The sequence below is a fragment of the Epinephelus fuscoguttatus genome, linkage group LG12 (genome assembly GCF_011397635.1).
Source record: "Epinephelus fuscoguttatus linkage group LG12, E.fuscoguttatus.final_Chr_v1".
Lineage (NCBI taxonomy): Eukaryota > Metazoa > Chordata > Actinopteri > Perciformes > Serranidae > Epinephelus > Epinephelus fuscoguttatus.
Window position 1 is genome coordinate 25,489,013 of NC_064763.1, and position 23,229 is coordinate 25,512,241.

At 39.2% G+C, this 23,229-nt stretch overlaps 3 protein-coding genes across 3 annotated transcripts in view; 2 read left to right on the forward strand and 1 right to left on the reverse strand.

The window, feature by feature from the left end:
• zbtb20 (zinc finger and BTB domain containing 20) overlaps positions 1-11,933 on the forward strand; it is a 33,403-nt gene extending 21,470 nt beyond the window's left edge. Inside the window, exon 4 of the mRNA XM_049593009.1 lies at positions 371-11,933. Coding sequence (XP_049448966.1) covers positions 371-906 — 536 coding nt within the window. The 3' untranslated portion in view covers positions 907-11,933. The remainder of the gene's footprint in view (positions 1-370) is intronic.
• Positions 11,934-15,524: 3,591 nt separating this feature from the next.
• si:dkey-251i10.1 (uncharacterized protein LOC100038774 homolog) lies at positions 15,525-17,933 on the reverse strand. Its single transcript, XM_049593011.1, has 4 exons — positions 17,718-17,933; positions 16,368-16,854; positions 16,136-16,276; positions 15,525-15,957 (listed from the first exon to the last, which is right to left on the reverse strand). Exons 1-4 carry the CDS (start codon positions 17,826-17,828, stop codon positions 15,800-15,802), a joined length of 897 nt encoding a protein of 298 aa, XP_049448968.1. The 5' UTR covers positions 17,829-17,933; the 3' UTR covers positions 15,525-15,799.
• Positions 17,934-20,480: 2,547 nt separating this feature from the next.
• The window catches only part of LOC125898855 (GDNF family receptor alpha-4-like), a 29,441-nt gene continuing 26,692 nt past the window's right edge, over positions 20,481-23,229 (forward strand). The window contains exons 1-2 of the mRNA XM_049592827.1: positions 20,481-20,580; positions 21,231-21,735. Coding sequence (XP_049448784.1) covers positions 21,681-21,735 — 55 coding nt within the window. The 5' untranslated portion in view covers positions 20,481-20,580; positions 21,231-21,680. The remainder of the gene's footprint in view (positions 20,581-21,230; positions 21,736-23,229) is intronic.

Sequence of the window (23,229 nt, forward strand, 5' to 3'; positions counted from 1 at the left end):
TTTTTTTCATTCTTCCCTGTAGCTGCACCTTTCTATGCCTGTAAAGTCATTACAGCAATTTTTACTTTTCATAAAATATTAATGACAATGGGCACATGTTGCCATAACTGCATCAGAGCTGATTATAGGAAATCTTTTTCTCACAAAGCTGAAGCACACAGCACAGAGTGGAACCAGCATCATGACACAGCTGATACAGGTTTATATAACTCTAGGTGGATGTATGTTCCAGTACTGGAAACGTAACACAGGGGGCTTCAGGCATCAAACGTGTCTGTACATGTTCTTCCATGTTTTGTAAACCTAATCCTCAAAATGTGTCTCTTCTTTTTTTTTCCCCTTAATGCTTTTGTCTTACATGTACATCCAGGTGAGAAGCCTCATCAGTGCAGCATCTGCTGGCGCTCGTTCTCCCTGAAGGATTACTTAATCAAACACATGGTGACACACACAGGGGTGCGGGCCTACCAGTGCAGCATCTGCAACAAGCGCTTCACCCAGAAGAGCTCTCTCAATGTCCACATGCGGCTGCACCGTGGAGAGAAGTCCTATGAGTGCTACATCTGCAAGAAAAAGTTCTCACACAAGACCCTGCTGGAGAGGCACATGGCCCTGCACAGCACAGGCAGCGCCATCACAGGGCTGTCGGGGAGCGCAGGCACCCCGGGCCCAGTCTCCATTCCCATGCCTATGGCTGTCCCTGAGCCTGGAGCTGGAGTGGTGGCCCTCGCCATGCCAGTGAGCGGAGGTGCTGGAGTAGGGGCTGGGGTTGGAACAGGAGTGGGTGTAGCTGCAGAAGCGAGCTGCCAAGAAGGGACCACCTACGTGTGCTCCGTCTGCCCTGCCAAGTTCGACCAAATGGAGCACTTCAATGACCACATGCGAATGCATGTCTCCGATGGATAAGTACTAATAGATAAACTTCTTTCAAAAAGAATGACAAATAAAATGGCACTAGATTTTCCTTTTCTTATTTTGAGGTATGAAGAGTAATGAGTATAGACACTGGCACATTAAGTTTCCCAAATTTTTTTTTTTTTTTTTTTTCTGTTATTCTAAAAGAAAAAAAAGATGGTGGCCTTAAGGCTTAGTAGTTTGATATTGATCTACTGGATGGATCCTAACTACAGGCCTCTAAATGTATGCTTTCCTAAAATACTGATTTATGTGTTGAACACTACCGAAAGGCCTACGAAAGAAACACATACACACAAACACACCTTTAGTGTAGACATGTCTGAATGAATATACATGTGCATATATGAGTGTCGGTGTATTTGCATGTGTCTGTCTGTTTGTCCGAGCGTGTGTGTGTGTGTGTGTGTGTGTGTCTGTGCGTGCGTGCGTGCACACGTGTGTGTGTGTGTGTGTGTGTGTGTGTGTGTGTGTGCGTGTGTGTGTGTGTGTGTGTGTGTGTGTGTGTGTGTACAATGCCGTGAAACATAAATCATGGCAGTTGTGAACCCATACTGACCAGTTTGGAAACTATAGATGTCCAAGCTTACTGTGGTATAATTTACAACAACAATAACAAAAAAATCGTCTGGGGTTGGGCTACATATTCCCTTCTAAAAATACTGATGGTCACAAGATTGCCTTCTTATGTAAAATAAAAAAAACGGAGAGTAGTTAATTTGACACTGGGTTTTATTTATTCCTATGGTATTAAGGGATTATAATGCAGCTGTTGTCAAGGTACCAATTTCAATCATTTTACTGAAATGTAACTTCCTGTCGGTTGCGACAGGGATGTATATTTCTCACTACTATGTTTTGTAATTGTTGTCCATGCATTTTGATGGTTAAGATTACGTTTACTAAATTAGGGTGTGTTGATGAGACAGTATTTGAGCAAAAATATGTTTCTTTTTTTCTGAAGTTTGGAGTTTAACTCATTTGCATACACTGCCACTAATATCCTAAAAGACTGTTAAGGCTAGTAGACCTCTTCCATTTCAAAACATGAGAAAAAAAGAAAGATTCTTTTGCTGATGTTTTTTTTTGTTCTTAGCCTTTCACATTCACAGTTATGGCAGGCTGGCATATGCGACTAAACTCTCTCCTTCATAATTGCTGCTCTTCAACTTGCACCTGACTGTTATGGGATGTAGATTCAAATTGTCACTTTAACTATTATTACTGAGTAGCCGACATGGTTGTAATTTGATAATCGAATTATAATAATGGGGGGGTTTAGGCTTGTTGTTGATTGGAACAGTGTTAAAGAGGGAGGGATTTAATTTCAATCAAATTTGAATGGGAAATAAATGCCATCCTGATCCTAGAACCCCCGTATTACCTGTTCATTACTATTGCAAAGCTATTTCAGCAAGTGGGAGCTGAACGCATCACTCTTTGTGTGTTGGCTCTCCCTGAAGGCTCAAATGGCATGCAACGTTCTGAAAGGAAATACAGTCCCAAAGCAAAACAAGTAGCTCCATTAAAATCACACTGTTTCCTGATATATACCACAAGTTGCAGATGGACTTTCTAGACAATAGTATACATTCCTGATTTTTCTTAAAAAAAAAACAAAAAACCTAGACACAGCATGTACAGATTAGATTTGGAAGCTAGTGTGCGCAAGTTGTCATCCATGCATCACATCACGTAAGGCTCATTTATGATATTTGAATTGTTTTGTATTGCTTTTAATCGAAATAGGACACACACACACACACACACACACACACACACACACACACACACATGCAACTGCCTGCAACTGCAATCTGAAGGATTTGCTCATTTATATGAGCAAACACTTTCGTAGTTGTATTGTTAAAAGAATAACTAACTGCATACAGCGGTCTTGAAAAGACCTGCTGTGGATTCAAGGAAAAAAAACAACAAAGTGCTACTTTGCACATTTTCTTAAAATGCCTGTGCTTAATATTTAATCATTTTTCCTTAAATGAACTTCTATGATTTTCTTTTATTCAATTTCAAAGAAGTAAAAAACATTTTTTTAAATCTTGATAAGTGGACTGCATTATTTTCTTGCATATATGTTGCACTGCTTAAACCAATAAGTGCACTACTGTTAACAGAGATATTATAGTTTTAGAAAAGAGGATTTTTTTTTTTAAATCTAACATTTGGTTGTAGAGTTCACATGTAATAGAATAGCTTTGTTTCAATTTATTCATTAAGTAATTCAGCGGTTCTTGGCTTTTGTTATCGCTTGCAGTTACCTACAGTATATCCTCGTGCCGTGTTAATGCAAGCATTCATTTTTTTTTTTTTTTTATTTAAATATGTACCATTACGTGTGCTCATCTATGTTTTAACCTTTGAATTCATTCTTTTTATGGAGTCAGTTCCCTATAATAGTTAATCAATCGCATTTCTTTAGATACAGACAGAATTTTCCTACCAGAACATCCAAGCCAAACAACATTAACAGTGAAACAGCAACAGTAATAATAAACACAACTCCCGTCCAACTCTGTTGGCGGAGGTAATAATAATAACTATTATTATGTTATTAATAATAATAATACATTTATAATGTGTGTGTGTGTAACATAAATGATATGTGTGTCCTAGAACAACTTTGTGTGGGTTTAAAGGTGTGGGGAGGTGATGGAATGCAGCTTCTTTGATATCTGTCTGTCAGTCGTAGACAGTTGTGTCCCTTCCTTAGTGTTCGTATGTCTGTGAGTGTCTGTGTGGTATATAGCCTAATCAAACTGTTAATAAGTGGAATATCTGAACTGTAGGGCTTCCTTTGCAATATGCAGCGCAGGTACTATGAGAAGCAGCTCTCCAAACCTTTTGGGCGAATACGGCACCCGTAACATTTGTTCCGAGATTTTACGAAAGCCTGGGTCAAGTACCGTTGTACTTCATCGCACCCGTTTGGAGAAGTTCTATCCAGCATTTTTTAAATTTCACATAATTGCTACTAGATTGCTGATCCCTGTGGAGTCAGCTGAAGTGAAGTCAAGTGATGAACATGTGAGACCTGGAGAGATATTCTGGTTTCTCCTCATCTTGAAAATATATATTATATTAACTACACATGAGAATATAGTGAGTCCTCAGTAAAAGTAGCACATTATTTAACATTTGATTGGGCCTGTCTCCTATGGTGTGCATATAAGCCTAAACTGTATGGTTCCTGTTTGTAGCTGTTGTTGCCAGGATGGCAATATTGCTGCATGCTAGTGCTATATTTGTCTCTACACAGCACGTGGAGGGTAATCTCATGCCTTAACAGACAATGCACTAAATAGAATATGTAAGCAACTGCCGAGATCTCTTTCCAACAGTACTGCCACATGTATGGCACACAGCTCATGGTGTTGGTGTTTGTTGTCTGTTCAGTACCAAGTTTAAACACTGCCAAACTAACATCGTCACTTCTTTGAAAGCGAAGGCAGAGACATTAAATTGAATTGTTTCAGTGTAACGTGTGTATTCAGTAATCTAGCATTCCTTCATGGCACCTAAATTTTACATATTTTGTGTAAACACATATATCAAATGCACTATTGACTGTAGCTAGATGAGTACAACCAGCTTTGTGGTATCATTGGTCTAAATAGTAGGTTAAGTAGCTTGATGTTGGTTTTTTGAAATATTTGATTTCAAAATTACACTATCAAACGTTTCTCTCTTTTTCTTTTTCTTTTTCTTTTTTTTTTGGAATAACAAAAGTAGCCAATCTCAACGTTATCCGGATGAGGGCTAATAACTCGTCCCATCGTCAGTTGACTTATTGTATCATAAGGTGTTTGATAGCAGACCAGGCTTGGAAGGGGAAGAACCTTCTCTCCAGTGTGTCATAACGTGCTATAGCATACCCAGGCTTTTTAACCCCCCCTCCCCGGCTCCTTCCCCTGTTGCATTAGCATCACACGCTCTTCACTGTCCATAGTTATATATTCCTTATACTGCTTCAGCTACTCGTGGTGGTGCTTAATTCTCTTTTCTCAGTGTTGCAGAAAAAGTTGGTTGAAAAATTGTTGAAAAGTTGCAACATTATCCAGAAAATAAGTCCTTATCTCAATCGTGCTTCTTCTAGTTGTTAGTTTGAAAAAAAAAAAGAGAAAAAAGTCTAGACTTTCTGTTTGCAAAGTGTTCGCATATTTTCCAGAACAAAACATATTGAAAACGTAGATAATAGCCTTGAGCCTGCAGCTGTTTGTATTGTGTTTCAAATATATTACTGTTCATGTTTTGTTTATAGTGTAGAGACACAGGGTCTACAGTACGTTGTTGTCCTTCTTGCAGTATGTTTAATTCATCGTTATACTTCTTTATTTCAGACTTCCTCCTGCTTCTTTTGTTTCATTTTTTTTATGGTGATCATAGTGGTGTTGTTTATACATACATAGCTTCACGCAGCTGGATAAAGGATAGTCAGTTATTGAGTCATATTTCACAGTGTACTATATATGCTTTTATGCTTTGCATTGAGATGAAAACAAGGAAATGGAAGATAGTAATGGTGAGGGGTCGCGTTGAGTAAAGGAACAGGTTCATTTTATTCTGATAAGCTTGCGTCTGTCTTCCTGTTCGTCTTTCAGTCTGTCTCCACACATTTTTAAGTCAGATCTTTTTTTATTTACGCTTGAATAAAGTCACAAACTTAAGAGTAGAATACAGAAAACACATGAAAACATTCAGATAATACTTAACTGCATCATTTTTTTGTTTTGTTTTTGGTCTTCTACAGTACACATAAGAGTGAAATAGATAACTTCTTACAAATATACTATATATATTTAAGTATCACCATCTCCACACAGATGAAGAATACATTTTCAGATAGTTTGATAAAGACATAATTGCAGCTAGAGTATACAGTACCTTGTGGGATATAGGGAATATGCCTATCAAGTGCCTATCAGTACATACAGCAACTATACAGAATATTCATAGTTTTTCTCTCCTACATTGCACAGATACAGTATATACACAATGGTCTATGAAAAATATACTATTTATACTATTACTGCTAAGACCTGGTGGTTGTGAGTACATCCTAAGAGAACCCTTTAAAATACCTGAAATGTTCTATTCATATACAGTAAAAGCTACATCTGCAAGTTTTATTTTTTATCCTACATTTATACAGTTTGGAGGATTCAAAGATATAAAATACAATCACATTTTAAATTAAATATATACAGATAGGTTGAGTGTTTTTTTTCTTTCACGTTGCTCCCTCTCATTGCTGTTTGGCATTTTATACATGCCATTTTTTTAGTTTCAGTTTTTTGCCATTTTGCAAACAAGCCATATACTGTACTGTATGTTTGTGGGGGGAGAGGGCAGTGGCACTTTGTGAACAGCAGAGGGAGCCACACGTCAACTGGAAGAGGTGAAGCTAACACTGCCTGCCACAATGAACAAAAACCCAGGTGGAATATTTGGATTTTTAAAAAAATCTTTAGGTAAATATTGCCGCTATTCTAAAACAATAACATCTATAAGCGTGGCAGAAGTTACCTCCACTGACATTTACTGTAAGGCTGCAGGCTGTAGGAACTGGCAGCTGCTTTGATAGATTGTTTTTCTAAGTGTGTCCTTTGATGACAGGCTCTTCCACATGCACGCCAATGCCTGATCCCCACACAACGATCATTAAAGTTTTATCTTATCTGACAGCCTTGGTGTTTACGTGCAGCTTGAAATTGTAAAGGGCAAGCAACGAGCAACGTGAAACAAAAAGAAATTGGTCATTTAGATATTCACAACAAATGCAGTGCTTGGAGACGAAATGGGATTACAAATTGAAAGTTTTGGCAACAGAGAAAAAAAAACCCTGCAGAGCATTGAAAATGTCTTTAAGTGGTTAGTTTAACAACATGAAAACAAAAGTAAAAGAAAATATAGTAGAATAAAAATGAGAAATCAAGTTTCGGGACTGAGTGGCTGCGAGATAAAAGGTTCTGGGATGTCTTATTATTCTGTCCCCTGTGGACTAATTACCACAGTTTTCTCTGTAACCTTCTCCAGCCTAGTTACTGTGCCAAATTTAGGAGAAAAAAGGCACTTTTTTAAAATTGTCCCACTATTGTTAAATCAGATGTGAGGGACCGAGCGGACACAAAGAAAAACAAAAGAATCTTTTTGAATGAGAAATTTCTGCATGCTAAAAACACAATATATTACAACAAAGCATGCATCATGCCAAAAACAAGTGATTGCCTTTATTTTGAATCTTTAAATCCTCCATAATACATAGTTTTCAAGTAAATAGGAGAAAAGAGCTATGATTAACAAATGCACATTTTGAAGGCTTAGTTTCATAGACATGTAATGTTCAAACGAAGCATTAATAATATAGGCAATGTGATATAGCTAGTCCCTGTCATCCAGCCGTCACACTATGACGCACACAAACAGCATCTGTTCAGATTTTACTGTCACACATCCAGATTCTGTTTTCAGTTTGAGCTTCTCACACACGCAGTGAAGCTGCCGCTCAGATTTTTAAAGTACGACACAGCTCAACTAAGCTATAACATCTACATTATATTCACTATGACGCTTTCTCCAAACATGCAGTTATTACACTACCCTGATGAGGTGTTTTAATAAATGCCATCATCGGGTAACTACCATCCATCAGTCCAAATCAAGCATGCAGTCCTGTCTGTCTACACAGCTTTTTGTTCCTGTTGGGGAGTACTTTGTTTTTTGATGGAGCGCAAGCTATATTTTGAGTGTCCCTCGAAAACAGGCTTTCTGTGTCTTCTTTTTTATCACAATGATGAGGAGACTTAGGCGCCATTTAGCCTCTCAAGGCTAAACATTGAGCCTCTTTGTGCTCTCGCTCGCTGTAGTCTGTCCTTTGGCGTAGTCCAGCTCGTTTTTAAGTGTAAAAAGACATTCCTGTTCAAGTCCAGAACATTCCAACTCCTAGTCTGGCATTCATTTCCCACACTTAACCAACCTGACATTAAGATTTTCCACCACTTAATGGTTTTTTACAGATCTGTTGGATATTCGGTCATGTCGTAGCAAACATTGCCCATTACATCAAAGTTTAGTAACAATTTCCCTCGAATAGATCAGTTTTTTAATCTCATCTCGCTGTCGAATCAAATGTTGCCACAAAGTCTCATAAGCTTTGAGCACAGCTTATGCTTGTGTGGGGCCGGTTTTATAGACAACATGCACTATGCTATCACTCTGTTTCTCTATGTAGTTTCATAGTGCAGAGACGTTCAATAAAAATAAAAATGAAAAAAAAAAAAACAGCAAAAAGATGTTGGTCACTGTCTCAGCCAGCACGTAGTCTGCCATAAAGGACATGCAGACTTAGATTCAAACTTTTAGCACTGTAATGTTCCTAAAGAAGGCTGTTGGTGGTCATTTGTAAAGCGGGGCCATGCTAATCATTAGAAGTCAAATGACACAAAAAAAACCTGTACTAGACAATGTTTGTTTTCATAAACCAAAGAAGGGTTAAAATAATTTATGGAGAAAATAACATTTCTTTTCTATGTGTGTGGGGGTTCCTAAACGATTGGGCTAGATTGCTACAGTTGTTTTTTTGTTTTTTTGTTTTTTTCTTCTCATTGCCGGGTGCTTGTGAAAATGCATCTATGTTTTTATCACTTGATCAGTTGTTTATAGTTTTGTGGTTGTGTTCATTTGCCTATTGTAGACCAAAATAGAATTTTTTTATAAGAAATGCAACAAAACATAAAAATGAATCTGACACAGTAGCTGTGATGTAAACTATCGCATGTTAAAACATGTATAAGATTGTAAGTGTTGCATTGTTCCTAAAACACATTGGTTATGTCTTCTATACACACATCTAGCAAATCAGTGTAGACCTGTTCACCTTCACATTGGACTCTATCGATAATAGTTTTGTGATAGCAGTTTTCTTCAGATATTGGCGCTGTCTAATATTTCAAGGCTGTCCCTAAAATACTAATCCGACATTGTGACTTTGAGTACATTTAGCCATTTATACTTGAGACGGACCAAGATGTTAAGTTTGCACATATTTGTAGGTTGTTTATGAAGCCAAAAAAAAAAGAAAGAGAATAATGATCCTTTCAGTCTCAGCAATTCAAGTCAAATCCAGCTGAGGTGTTCTGATGATCTTTACGCAAATTATTACATGTTCACTGAGGGGAAAAAAAAGCATCAGAGCCAGCCATCACTTCACAATGAAAATAAATTAAAAAACCAAACACGTATTTAAATATCACAACGTGGTCCAAATATTTATGAAAGTGATTACATATATTTTTGTAACAACACATCACCTGCGAGAATGTAAACCATTAGGCTTAAATTTGATGATATTTTATTACTGTGAGGTCGAATTCAAGGTGAATCTGCTGTATATTTTTCATCCTGTGTGTTCAAAATAAGAAATTTAATTACTGTAATTCGGGCGATGTTTTGTACCAGAATTTCTCACACATTGACATTACAAATCAGAATTGAAAATGAAATGTGCCCTGATAAAAGCAGCTTAGGTTGTTTTGTTTTATTTTTTTTCATCTGGCTTTCAGGCTTTTTGCTGCCATATCTTGTATGTAGATGCTTTTTGTAAACATGCACTTGAGTTGAACTATGAGATGTGCTTATAAATATGTGTATATTTTGTTAGGCTTCCTTTTGCCTACGTTAGCTTGATATTTTATTATTTCCCTAAACGAAAAAAAAAAAAAAAAGACTTCTCCTATATAGTTATGAACTTGGCAGAAGTGGAGCTGTTGTAGTAAAGGTAGTTAACATCACAACTAAGCAACCCTGAAATATATGCTGCAGTAATGTGTTTTCAGTTTGTTTTTGATAATTTATGCTCCAAGTTGGTTTGTATTTTATTATTATTGTTATGAAACAAGCTTGTTTGAAATGTATTTGACTGCTGTTTTGAAAGAGGGGATACACTTTGTTTGTTTTTTTTTAAATGTTATGTGCAAGGACGTTTTTATAATATGATTTGTCAAACACTGGACTGGAGTGAGTTTTCCAACATTTCCAAGTTGAGAGATGTATTTGACAGACATAACTGCACAGACGACACCCGTTAGCACAGATGCGAGCTGACAGACAAAGCACATCCTCCCAGCTGTACAGGGGAGGGTGACGAACATGGCCGCCATCCTCCCGTTCAAAATCGGAGTCATTTAGATGTAAGAAGTTATGACATTTCCTTTGTGCTGGTTAATTGCATTCATTGGGTGATGGGTTATATGTGATAGGAAGTATTTATTAGGGTTTTTCCTTCCAAATTGCTGCACGGCATCTACTGGTGACAGGTTTTTGTGTTCTTTAAAAGAACGAGCAGCTCTCTTAAACATTCAGAAGAAGGCGTAAAGGGATACCACTTGACAGCTATCCAGTTATCAGAATCACTTGGTATGTTCTTGCTATGGTAGAGCAGATATGACAGTCTCATCAACCCAACCACCACTTCTCAAACCAGAAAAGAGATTTGCACTAGACTTATTTTGGTCTTCTTCTATCAAAAGCAATATAATTCACTCAACACATTTTTGAACCATAGTTGTCGCCCATGCTGAGTAAATGGTGATATTTGACAAGTTTTGATTTGTTTTTTTATTCAAAGGTACAGAAATTGGTCGCTTTTCTAAATGCACTTCCACATATTGTTGTTTGTAGCAGGGTTTTTTTGTTTTTGTTTTTGTTTATACCCGGCAGTACCCCAGAGTATTAGTGTCCAGATTTGAGGGGCATTAAAACTGTTGTTTCCTCCTGTGATTGTTTTGGACAAATCAAGCAGCTTTGAAAGTGAGAGACGGGGATGTATGAGGGAAGGAATCATTTCGCGTGAGTCAAAATGTCGATTGTCTTCATCACACAGCTGATGACACATTTGCAGACAAACACTGAGATACCAAAAGTTAAACCCAGCTGTCCACTGTCGTGCACAACTTTCCCTTAAAAACACTCGTCTTCTCTGCATATTTGGTCACTTTGAGTGCTTTTTATTTCTGGGATGTTTAAAAAGAATGCTTTAAAGTAATTATTAGAGGAAAAAGAAAATTCCAAATGCACCTTTTTTGTCTTTAAACACAGCATCATTGGCTACGTGTGTAGAGAATCTGTGTCCACCAAAATGTATCATATGTCATCCTTTTTCAACGAGGTCACTCACAGCAGCAGTAAAATTATCGACCTTGACGTCATTATTTTGTTGATGGATAAGTGTAAATTTTTGGATAATTCACAAACAGCAAAACTTCACCATTTTATCTGGATGTAGTAGCTTTCCTGTTTTCACCGCTTTGTGGTGTTGTTGAAAGATGTTGCGGTTTGTCTAAATATGTTGCGTGTTAGAGGAAGCATAAGTATGTGCCTTCTTGTAATCTCCTTGGTGAGCTTGTTATTATTGAGAAGCTGAAGCCAGCCAATTGTGTTTGCACTAAAACCAAATTGCTTTTGTGATGTAGACTATTTAAGCAAGCTTGTTGCGTCACTTTAACCGTACAGTATGCATGAGAGTGAAATTGGTAAGTCTAGGGCTAGAGCTCTCATCTGTTGACCTGTAAACCAGTGCAGCTTAGAGGATCTTGTGAATATATCTTGGCTTAGTTTCGCATTCAGTTTCCAATTCCATCTCCTTACTCATCAAGTTTGTCACAGTTTCAACAGTTAAAAAAAAAAGCAAAACAAAAATAGGAAAAAAAAAAAATCAAATAACACATACCATGAATACAATACAGCTTTTACTTTCACATGCCACAGTTAGAGAGTTACACAACTGCAGTAGAGATATCCATTTCTCTGAATCCATGGGAATGCATGAGTATACGAGGTCGCCTCAAGACTATTGGTCAAATTGATTTAGGTTGTTTTTTGAAAACTTGTATTTATTACATATTTTGTCGACATCTAAGAAAGGCCTACATGCTTTGAGTCTTACAAATGCACCTTATTCATGTCAGTCCATGTGGGGAAAAAAAAAAAGGCTGGCAATGTAATATCTCTGATTTAGCACCTTACTACACAGCATGTTTTCACTTTATGCCAGTTTAGCTATTCTTCCATATGTATGATTTCAAAAATAAAAATCTCATATTTTGTGAAATTGTTTCATGGGATGTGCCAAAGTTTGGAGGCGATCTCCCAAGTGTTTATGCTTATCATTTTCTTTTCCTCCTCCTTCAGTTATAGCAATGGTATGTCGAAACTTTCCTATAACAGTGTGTGGAATCAATTTATCTCAGCAAACAGTATCATTACTTGCCATTTTACAATAAGCCCTGTATTTCACATATATTTACCAGTGATGTGTATTTGTTATTATAAAGAAAATAGCCGTAAAAGCTTCATTATGTTACATAATATTGTGACTTTTTTCGAAAAACTGTGAAGACTTATCTTGCATATACTTTATACAGAAGTATTAAGCCTTAATACAAAAGACTAAAAAAAGTGTGGAAGAATAAACTGATTGTTGCTAAGTAAGGATGATTTTTGTAAATGTTACCAGCACTTTTTTTGTAATTTTCACTCTCTGAGGTATTGTACAAGTTCAAGCTGTTTGTGAAGTTTGATTATGAAGGAATAAAAACTAGTACTTTCCTGTACTTCACAGAAAGTCTTGTTGCTGTTTTATTTTCTCGGCACTTCCTCCTGGCGCTTTTTTTTTTCTCCTCGTGAACACGCTGGCCAGAAATATATATGCAAAAAAAAAGTGTTTAAAAGGGCAAAAGTTCGTGCAATACGGCTTCCACACATGACCTTTCACATGACTGCACTGCCAAGAAACTACAAACTGAATCCATTAATTTACATAGATAGATAGATAGATAGATAGATAGACTGATTGATAATCAAATGGAACGAGCTGCATTAGCTAAAATTAAGCCCATAGATAATATTAGCCTGCTGGTGTGTTGATTCCAAAATACAGTTGGAAGTGACAACAACAGGCTGGACCGTATCCCAGAATGCACTGGGCAGAAGGCAGGAAACACCCTAGACAAGCTGCCAGTCCATTACAAATCTAACAATGACTAATAAACAATCGCAGTCACACTTCGCTTCACACCTACAGGCAATTCAAGAGTGCAGTCCACTTCAATCACAAGTGTTTGGACTGTAGGAGGAAACTGACGCAGCCAACGTGTAAACTCTGCACAGAAAAGATTTTTTTCCAGGAACCAAAGAGCCTGGGTTTGTCCTGCTGTGAGGTGTCCGTCTTAACCTGTGAGCTGCTGCACAACACTACACACAGTATACGTGCGTAGCCCATAAGTAGTTCTTTACACTGATTAGCCTGCTGCATGTGGAGTCTTTTCTACCAGTCAATATTAGCTCTTACTGATTAAGAGTGTGTGCCACGAGATTAACCAGCCCCCGAGTGTTTAACTGTACTCTTACTCCTACAAATAAAAAATTATAATCTCCATCACGACAAAAAGACATCAAATAATAATGTACTTCAATAAAACCCATTATGCATATTGATCCAAGTCTAACTGTTTTCTGATGACAGTGGTGTGATATAAATAATCGAGGCTAAATTAATATCCTTCACTGCTGTCAGGACTTGGCATTGTTGTTTTTAATATTAAATTGTTTGTGTTAATGTTACAGTTATGGCTCCTCATACTTAGGTTGTAAACACATCAGAGAACAAGGGAGACAGTGAGCTGATAAAGAAGATGTATTGTACTCTAATACTGAAGTCAGGTTGTGTCGTATTATTTGTTTGGAAGATTTATTTAGTGCAATAAATTATAAATGTTTATGAATTCAGAGTGAGCCTCCCTGAGGAAAACAATGGCTTTTTATTTTCTGATTATTCATTTTACTCCAGATTATTTCATTTTTCTTAGTTTTTATGTTCATATATATTATGGCTACAATGGCACTGTCAACATAGATGAAAAATACATGGCAGCCTAATTAACTTAATGATTTGTGATTTTGAAAACAAATATATTAACATATTTATTTGTACGTGAACTTAATCACTGTGTTTGAACCTGGTTATTAATTGGGAGCATACTGCTAAATATATGCTCTTTGAGTAATGTCTGAAAGTTTGAGGTAAGAAGACATTATCAGCTGCTTTATGGCCACTTTAATAACCACACTGTGTGTTTGCTTATTCATACATGTACGTGACTGCTCTTCCTTAATGTTGTGATGATACATTGCTTTATACTGGTGTGCTACTGTGCACATTTTAGGCTGCAGACAGCACTTTATAGCCTATCAAAAATTACAGACGAATGCAGCACACCAACATCTCTATCATTCATACAGTAGGCAGTACTCACAGTATTTAAATGTATTATGCTGCATTACTGCGTCCGGCCTCATACACTTAGGACACGTTGTCGCTTAATACTTGGTCACCGTGTCCTGTCAAATCAGCTGTGGACACTCCTCATTGAGAAACACAAGAACGCGCAAGGGCTACGGGAACGTGGATGGCTCACACTTGCTTGCCACGGGCGCCCCCTGCTGACAATCTTCGATATCTCAGGCCTAGTAAGGATTTAAGCCTGGAGAAACACACCTTGAAACTTCTGTCCTTAAGGTGGTGGCATGATCCCAAAAATGTTTCACGGACGTTGTCTTCTCCTTCATCCGACATTTTGGGAAAGAACAGTCTCTTACTGGACTACAAACTGTTTTGTGAGAAGAAATGTATCTGCTGTGTTCCTGTGATGCAGAGGCTGTTTGTGTAACATCAGATAACATCTCATTATGGTACAAAGTACATATATTTAATATTGTTCTTCAAAGGTTGGCTTGATTGTTATATAACTGGCTGAAGGTATGACTAGTAAAGGAAGTATTTATGTTGCAAAACCTTCAGGAGTCACTGCCATAGGTCACACCTTGAAACCTTATTAGTTTCAACATGTTTGAAGTCAGCCAAGGACACCCAGCTAAGTTCATTCATGCACTGTGGTGGGTTCATACACAGCATTTACTACTCAGTGACTGCTGTCAAAATAGATTACCATGCACAGCATGTAGATGTTCAGTTATTCTGTGTTGCAGGGCCGGTTTATTTCAGTCTTACAAGGCCCAGGCCCACTTTTTTTTTGTTATTAAGACCGAGATTTCAGGGCAGTATCCATTTGCATACTCTGATGTTTAGGCAACATGATGCACAGGCTATTTATAATGTTCCTGAGTGCAGTTAAAATATACATTACTTTAATGAATCCCTCCCTAGATTTAGTCTATAGCTCCCTGCTGTCTGCAATGAGTAACTGCACTCCTGAAAGTCATTTAGATGATGTGAAAGGCATCATAGAAACAACCAAAATCTCAACAGGTCAGCAACTAGTCACAGCACAATTAACAAGCATTAAGTACATCGTCTGACTATCAGTAGCCTGTGGAGCTCTTATCAAAGGAGCCAACGCTCAGGTGTTCTACTCTACAATCCCTGTAGTGACCACGGTCAAACCAGGAAGGCTCAGGAGGAGATAAGCGTGAGTAAATATAGCAGTTGAGTGTAATCCACTTCGTGCATTTCATTATCCAGTTGAGTGCTCATCTCATGCAGTAGAGACAGTGGAGGAGACAGTTGACATCAATGGTTTTAGTTTGTTCCCCAGAATAAATTTATTCAAGTTGGGACCATACAAACCTAGTGAATGACAGGAGGAGGTATCAGATTTCTTTAACAGGAATGACATTGGTAAAGAGGATGTGGAACGTTTAAAATCAAAGATGCACAACGTACAGCCATCGCCCACAGCTAGGGGTGAGACACTATAGTTTGTTCCCATAAATAAGGCAGAATGCAGAGTCCATAGAAATGGAGAGTTATTACATTTAGCCAAATTGGACAGTGATGTGACAGTATGACGAATTACATAATTTTCTTCAGCTCATCGTACAACACCAGCACGAAGGCGCCACCCATGCCTCTAAGCACATTGGACCAGGCTCCCTTGAAGAAAGCCTTGCCTCCCTCATCACGTGCGATCTTGCGCCAGCAGTCAATGGTCCCACTGTACATGATGTCGGCTGAGAGGGAAAGAAAAGAGCAGAGGTTTAATAATGTGACAAGGCATCAAAACAAAAAAAAATTGTGCCTGCAGTGCATTTAGTCCATTAACCATGTATTTAAGCAGCTGTTCACAACAGTAATGTAATAACATTAGGATATATGTGCACAATTTTTAATTAATACAAATAAGCTCACCTCCTTTGCGTCCGGACTGCATCATCATACGTCTACGGACAGTGTCGAAGGGGTATGAGGTCAGGCCAGCAACAGCTGTCACAGTCTGTGCAATCATCCAGCTCACCAGGATGTGGGTGTTCTTGGGGTCTGGAAGCATACCTGTAAACACAGGGGAAAAAAATTACAACTCTAGAAGATGTAGCCCATCTCCTTAATGGTTTAAGTGTATGTCAATGTAACATCAACGCACCCTTAGCTGTGTCATAGATGCCAAAGTATGCAGCCCTGTAGATGATGATGCCCTGCACTGACACATTGAAACCCTGGTACAGCCCCCTGATGCCATCAGACTTGGTGATCTTCACCAGGCAGTTTCCCAGACCGGTGAACTCTCTTTCGGCTCCAGCCTTTCCCACATCAGCGGCCAGACGGGTACGGGCGAAGTCGAGGGGGTACACGAAGCAGAGAGAGGTGGCTCCGGCAGCGCCACCAGAGGCCAGGTTACCGGCGAAGTACCTCCAGAACTGGGTGCGCTTGTCGACGCCATCAAGGAAGATCTTCTTGTACTTGTCCTTGAAGGCGAAGTTGAGGGCCTGGGTGGGGAAATATCTGATGACATTGGCAAGGTTACCTCTCCAGAAGGAAAGGAACCCCTGCTCCTTGGGGATACGGACAACGCAGTCTATGATACCCTTGTAATGCTTATCTGCCGTGATCTGCTTACTGGCATGCTGGACCTGGAAGAATGAAGAGAGAAAGAAAGACCAGTTAGGACTAAATAAGGGAAGCTAATTAACTGTTGAGCATGTGTCAATCACAAGGTCTCCTTGTTGTGACCTTGGTGCACGGTACACCTGTAAAAGTTGCTACAACGTTTACATGAAAGTGCCATTTAACAGCAGTGATAACCAGCAATCCAATGATTGCGGCTGCTACAGTGAGTCTTGATTCATCACACATTCTTTAATTAAAATCAAAACGTCGTCCAACATTAACAAAACATAGTGACACGACCAGGGGTCGGTGTAGGAATAGTTAAATACAATGTCGTTGCGCAAGTTTAACAGAAAATGGTGTAAAACTTGTTGACCCGGCTGTGAATGACTACCGCTGGGCCTCACTGCAGCCATCTCGCCAAACGCTAGCTAACACCCAGAGAAATTAGCCACCAGCGAGATTTCACTGTCAATTAAAGCTAAAATTTAACAGCCATATTGTCTTCTTTCAATCGCCTATGAAATGGTAGGATTGTTAATAAAAGGAATTTGCTGCAGTCTAATTGTACACAATGTCCCACTATCACAACTAGCGTTTGTCCTTTGTTAGCTACGCCGGCTAAGGTTAACGTGTGAAGCTAACGCTAGCAGCCGGGCTCGTGTAGGTCATTTCCCATCCCATGATGACCTTAAATCCTTGAACTCGTCAATCTGAAGACTTTCGTTAATTCTGTATTACCACGTTACTGAGCTATGTTTAAGTCTGAGTCTGTGGATAGGTGACAACAACCGGCGTTCATAAGTGGTTAACTTTATCCAACGGCAGTTAGCAAGAACACACAGAAGCTAGCCGGCTAACGTTAGGGAGCCTTCCGGAGTTTTACCTGAAGGAGAAGCTTCACTCTCTCGATTGGGGCGACGGCTGTTTTAGAGATGGCCGCGGAGATGCCACCAGCCAGGAAATCCTTAGCGAATGAAATTGCCTGCTCATTCATGTTGCGATGTTCTTGATGTGTCTTTCAGGTAACCAGTACACTTGATATATCCCCACTGCCCTCTACGGCTGATGGCCTAAACCGACGAAATGGCCGATTGTGTAGCCGCGTTGCGGATTTATTCGACACAGTGGCTCGCGATAGAACACGAGAACTGCGATTGAGGATATTGGCCAATCCGTCAACGTCACGCGGCTCTCTGCCAATTAAACTGTCCAGAGAGTGATGTCGTCACTTCTCGTAAATTTCTCTGCCCTCGGCGAGTAAATCCTGATATTACAAAATACGTGAAGTAACTAAATTTAGATGGAAAAGTTAATGAGTTACTACGTGGACTTGTTCTTATTTGGCTTTATGCTCACGGTCACGCCCACAGACCAATGAAAACAGAGGCCTGGACTTTGCACAGAGCAAAGTCACAGGGTCGTACAGGGCTTTCAAGGACTTCACTGAGACATATAGGGCCTATACCATAGCCTAATTACTAACATGTTATCTTATATTAGGCTGCCCTCACTCAATGTGGCCACCATTAGATAAATTAAATTATACTGCATGGTTGCTTTTCAGTGATGTGTATTTCTCTGAATTATGTTTATATAACATAGCATATTAACTATTCACAGGTTTGCTGTCCCAGCTGCTTTGACGTTGTTCAAGTTACACCTGAGTACACTTTGTGCTGCCCAAACCCTAGATTTGAGTGTTAGTTTAATTTAATGTTTGATTTCTGATTCAGAAATGCTTTAAAGTAACATACTGTCAGGTGTCTGCACCTGCTCTGCTGACTCCACATGAGCTCACCTGTTGACATGCAAGGTATTGGAGGTTTTAAGCAAAAGCTGGTTTGTTTTATTGGGTGTCACAGAGGGCGACAAGTGCTGCATAATAATCAATATTTCAAAATAAAAGTAACATTCTATGTGACTTTTCTTTGCTGTTTCAGCTGCTTGGATGTTTTTCAAGTCATACTTGAGTATATTTTGTGCTGCGACCTCTAGGTTTTAGTCTGTCAGTTTAATTTAGTGTTTGATTTATTTTTAAGAAATGTTCTTGAGTGTCTGCACCTGCTCTTTTGGCTCCACATGAGCTCACCTGTTGACATTCAAGATGTTAGAGGTGTCTGGCAAAAGCTGGTTTGTTTTACTGGGTGTCACAGAGGGCGACAAGTGCTGCATAACACTTGAACTTTCAAAATAAAAGTCACATTCATTCAGTTTGTTTAGGATTGATCAAAGTTGTGCACTAGAGGGCGGCAAGAGACTTGATGTCTGTCTCTTTATGTAGCTGATGGACATAACCTGAAGACCTACTGCACGCAGAGGGACATATGTTACAGATAAGCTTAAGAAAGATCCTAGAGTAATTGAATTTATTTATAATAATAAAAAAGAAAGGAATGATGGACTATTTTAAAGTGACAAATAGTGACTATTTAAAAGAGTATAGTATTTATTTTTTCTATCTATCTATCTATCTATCTATCTATCTATCTATCTATCTATCTATCTATCTACTAGGTCTATGTGTTATTTCCATGACCCACAAGGCCAGTCAGGCTTGACATATGGCTGACTTCCTGTTGCACTCGAGGTCTCAGTGTCGTGACAATATGCTCTGTGGGATCATATGTTCCTGTGACAGTTTAAAACCTACTTACCTTGTATGTCAAGCTTCACCAAACAACTGAACTGGAAACCAAATATGTTACTCATTAAATGCCAGCTGTTGAATATACGTACCGGTAGTTGTCCTCAGGGCCTTGTTTATAGTTTATTACACCAACCCGTGTTTAGTGTGACCACATAAACCCCAGATAAGACTGTTGTGATTAAAACACTGGCTGAACAGTAAACACCTTTATCTCACAGTAATAAGCCGATGCTCACATTATTGGATATTTGATTCTGTGTAACTTACTGTAACCTCTGCTTGTCTTATCTAATGCACAGGGTTGACCACATGGAGGAGCTGCTATGATGCCATGCAGTCAGCGTCAAGCCTCCTCTGAGGAATCCTGCCATACACCAACTTCTGAAAAGAATATTCAACTCACTCATTCTGTAGTGTTTTGTTTTAGCAAAAGCAGATACTTTAGTTTGAATGCGATGAAGTGCTACCATGGTTACTGTAGATATTAGTGCCTTATTACGTGCCTGGCTTTGTTGTTGTCTTGGTTGGCTGTGCATTTTAATGATAGTCTCTGTCCACTTGTATTTCTTACTGCCACTTGAGCATCCAGCTGAACAGGAGGTGTAAATTAATCCACTAATCCTCTGCCGTCTTTTAATTACAGGGAGGGCAACAGGTCAATGGCAAGCACTTTTTGCACAATTGCAAAATAAATTGCGGTTTTGTTTTCATTCAGTGAGAGGAAGTGGTGGGTATATTTAATCACATTTTGAGTGCAGTATTTTTTACTTTAAACTGAGCGATTTCATAAAAAATGCTTCAAAAAACATCTATAAATAACTTCAAAGTGAAAAATCATTGCTGAGTGACTCTTATGAAAAGTAGATATGATCTGCAATCAGTCTGATTTGTTTCTTAACCAAAACCTTCAGATGTTGAAAGCATATGTTGAAAGCTGCTGTGTGATCAAACTAAATGTAGCTTTGTGTTTGCACCCTTGTAGGGAATAATACAGAGTATGGAAGCCTTACAGTATCTGTACATGCACAGACACAAACTGCACAATGACACAGTTTGTTTGGATAAACAAAAGAAACAAAAGGATTCCTGTGTGTTACAGGTGAGTACACAACTGCCTGTCATCCCCTCTGAATAAACCCTTTCCACCCACAGGTCAGCTGCAGCAGTGGAACAAGTACAGATTTCACAGTCCCAGTCCTGCTGTAAGCTGATAGGAGTGAAAAAGGCTGTGGGGATGCAGACTGGTCTCAAGGCCGGGGAGGGAACATATTTAATTTAACATTTAAGCTCACCTCAGCTACACATAAAGGCACCTGTGTTGGGGGGGGGGGGGGGGACGAGCCAATATTTATAACCAAAAACATGGTCCAATGAGATAGATCCAAATGTAAACAGACAGGCTGCTTTCTCAGCTCATAATGCAGCTCAGTTTGGGTACAAAACCCATTTTAATAAGTTCAGTGTGAAGGTCAAAGCCATTACTGTTCATTGAAAGGAGATTTGCTTTGAACACAGGCAGCCTTTAAAACCATTAAAGCACAATAAAACAAAAACAGCTCGGTTAATTAAGCGGATTAGTGAGTGATAATTCCGTTGCTATGCTACAAATGTTTAACCTCCCTGAACATAATTGACTTTTTAATAGTATACACCTTGTGTTGTCTATCATGTTGATGCCTGAACTAATGGCTGCAACAGCCCAGCTGTTCTCCCACAGGAAACATTTTAACACCCCATGGGCATATTCAGTCTTTTCAGGGGCCAATCACATTGCGGCTCCAACAGAGATGCGCCATCCAGTCTAAGCGCACTGATCTCAACTCTGGCTGGACAACTGTGGAGCTGCGACGCAACCACGAGCAACTCCAAATGCGACACAACTCGCACTCGGAGGCTGTGGTCTGACTGGGACTGACTGCTGACCAGCTGCGGAGAAACTTTTTGGATATTTCTTTGAGATTTAAAGATCAATAAAACTGGGATCCGCCAAATAAATGGGACAACAAAAATCGCGAGAACTTGAATCGCTCCAGTTGCGCGCACGGTTCAGTGTTTAGCCAACTTTGCGCGGCAGCCCATCCGATCTGCCTCAGTCCGTGCGGGCGCAGCAGCAGCAGAGGAGGAGGCTGGATGTGGCAGGAGACGGGTCACTGAGCTGCAGCGAGCCGGGTGCGAGTTTCCCCAGTCCCCAACTCTCCAATGTCACCAGACAGGATGCTGATCATTGGACTTCTGCTCAATGTCTTCTCTCATGGTAAACAGCACGTTTCTTATTTCTAACAGCTGCTGTGTGTGTGTGTGCCACCGTGGAGACTGTGTCATTTATTTAGTCTGGGGAGTATGGTGGAGATCTGTTGTTTGGGGCTCAGTGTGTGTGCTCCCCTTTGCAAGATATATTGTCTTCCAGAACTTGACCACTAATGCACGCATATAATCCAGTTTTATTTTTCCATGCATGTCTGGTAAATAACAACAATTACAGACTGTAAGGAAGCCCCCAGCCCAGAAGCACAGGAGAGCACTGGATTTCAGTTTGTATTGCTGGAGACAGCATTTCAGTATTATCTAAATTCACCAAATAACTCAATCATAAAGTAGCAACTTTTGTAAATATATAGCTCAGCCTATATATTCTGATAAAAGACAGCTGGCTTGATATTGCAAAAGCAAAAAGGGGAACGACTGGGTGTCTAAGCATGAGACAGAGATTTACTATTCCAGGTTTGAGTGAAACTTTTGACCCTCAAAAAACCATTAAGGAGGTCCATAAAATCAGGTCCCTGTTCAGTGTTGCAGCAGCAGCAGCCTTAGATTTCTACATCTGGATGACATCATGGGTTCAGGTCTGTTATTTCTGCCTTGGACTTGCTCCAAAAGGAGCTGTTCATCTTCCTAAATATTGATTGGAATGTCCCAGATCATGGAAATTTCACACATGAATTGTTACATTAAATAATGTTCTCCTTTACGTAAAAGCATTTCGGCTGGCACATCTGTAAATCATTGACATTATACATTAGTTGTGCATTAGAAGTTGATATATTGATGGAGGATTAAATATGAAAGCCAAAACGTCATAGTGGACCAGTTTGTAGTTTCACTGATTTATAGGTTTTCTCTTTGCTGGTGTACAAATAGGCAAAAGATTGTGATATTTTACATTACAGATGAATTTTAATTTCTCTGCTACAGCACACGCACACACACACACACACACACACACACACACACATACACACACAAACTCCTGCAAAATGAGTTATGATTATTAAAGTCAATAATGTGACTGTGGCTGGATAAGAAATCTCACAGTGGGACATAAAGCTTGTTGTTCTGGGGTTATTAATATTGATTTATGTTATTTCTTTCATGTGGTTATCTACAGGTCATGCATGTTGATGAGCTGTTAACATATGAAATAGTCTTCAAACGAAACACAGCATCTCCCCTGTGGTCTTCACGGCAGAAATACAATGCAAATACAGTAATTGTTGGGATTATTCCAGTAGTACGGGAGGTGCGGGCTTCACTGCGTTCAGGGAAATTCAGATAGTGTCAGGTGCAGCTGCCCATTAGAGATTAGTATCATGAAGTGATGAATGCTTTCTTGTGAATGTCAAGCCTCTCAGGCACCCAGTTTATCATCCGGTGTGTCAAACCCACCTGCCAGGCACTTGGGTGGAATCGCACCAAGAAAAGCAGTTGCTTTCAAGCGCTGTTTAATTGAGATCTGACTCATTACAGGTGC

Coding starts and splice junctions, on each gene's coding strand:
- si:dkey-251i10.1 (XM_049593011.1), bottom strand. CDS start 17,828: ATGAATGAGCAGGCAATTTCATTCGCTAAGGATTTCCTGGCTGGTGGC. Junction 16,855..17,717: donor GAGTGAAGCTTCTCCTTCAG/GTAAAACTCCGG, acceptor TCATTCTTCCAG/GTCCAGCATGCCAGTAAGCA. Junction 15,958..16,135: donor GCAGTCCGGACGCAAAGGAG/GTGAGCTTATTT, acceptor TTTCCCTCTCAG/CCGACATCATGTACAGTGGG.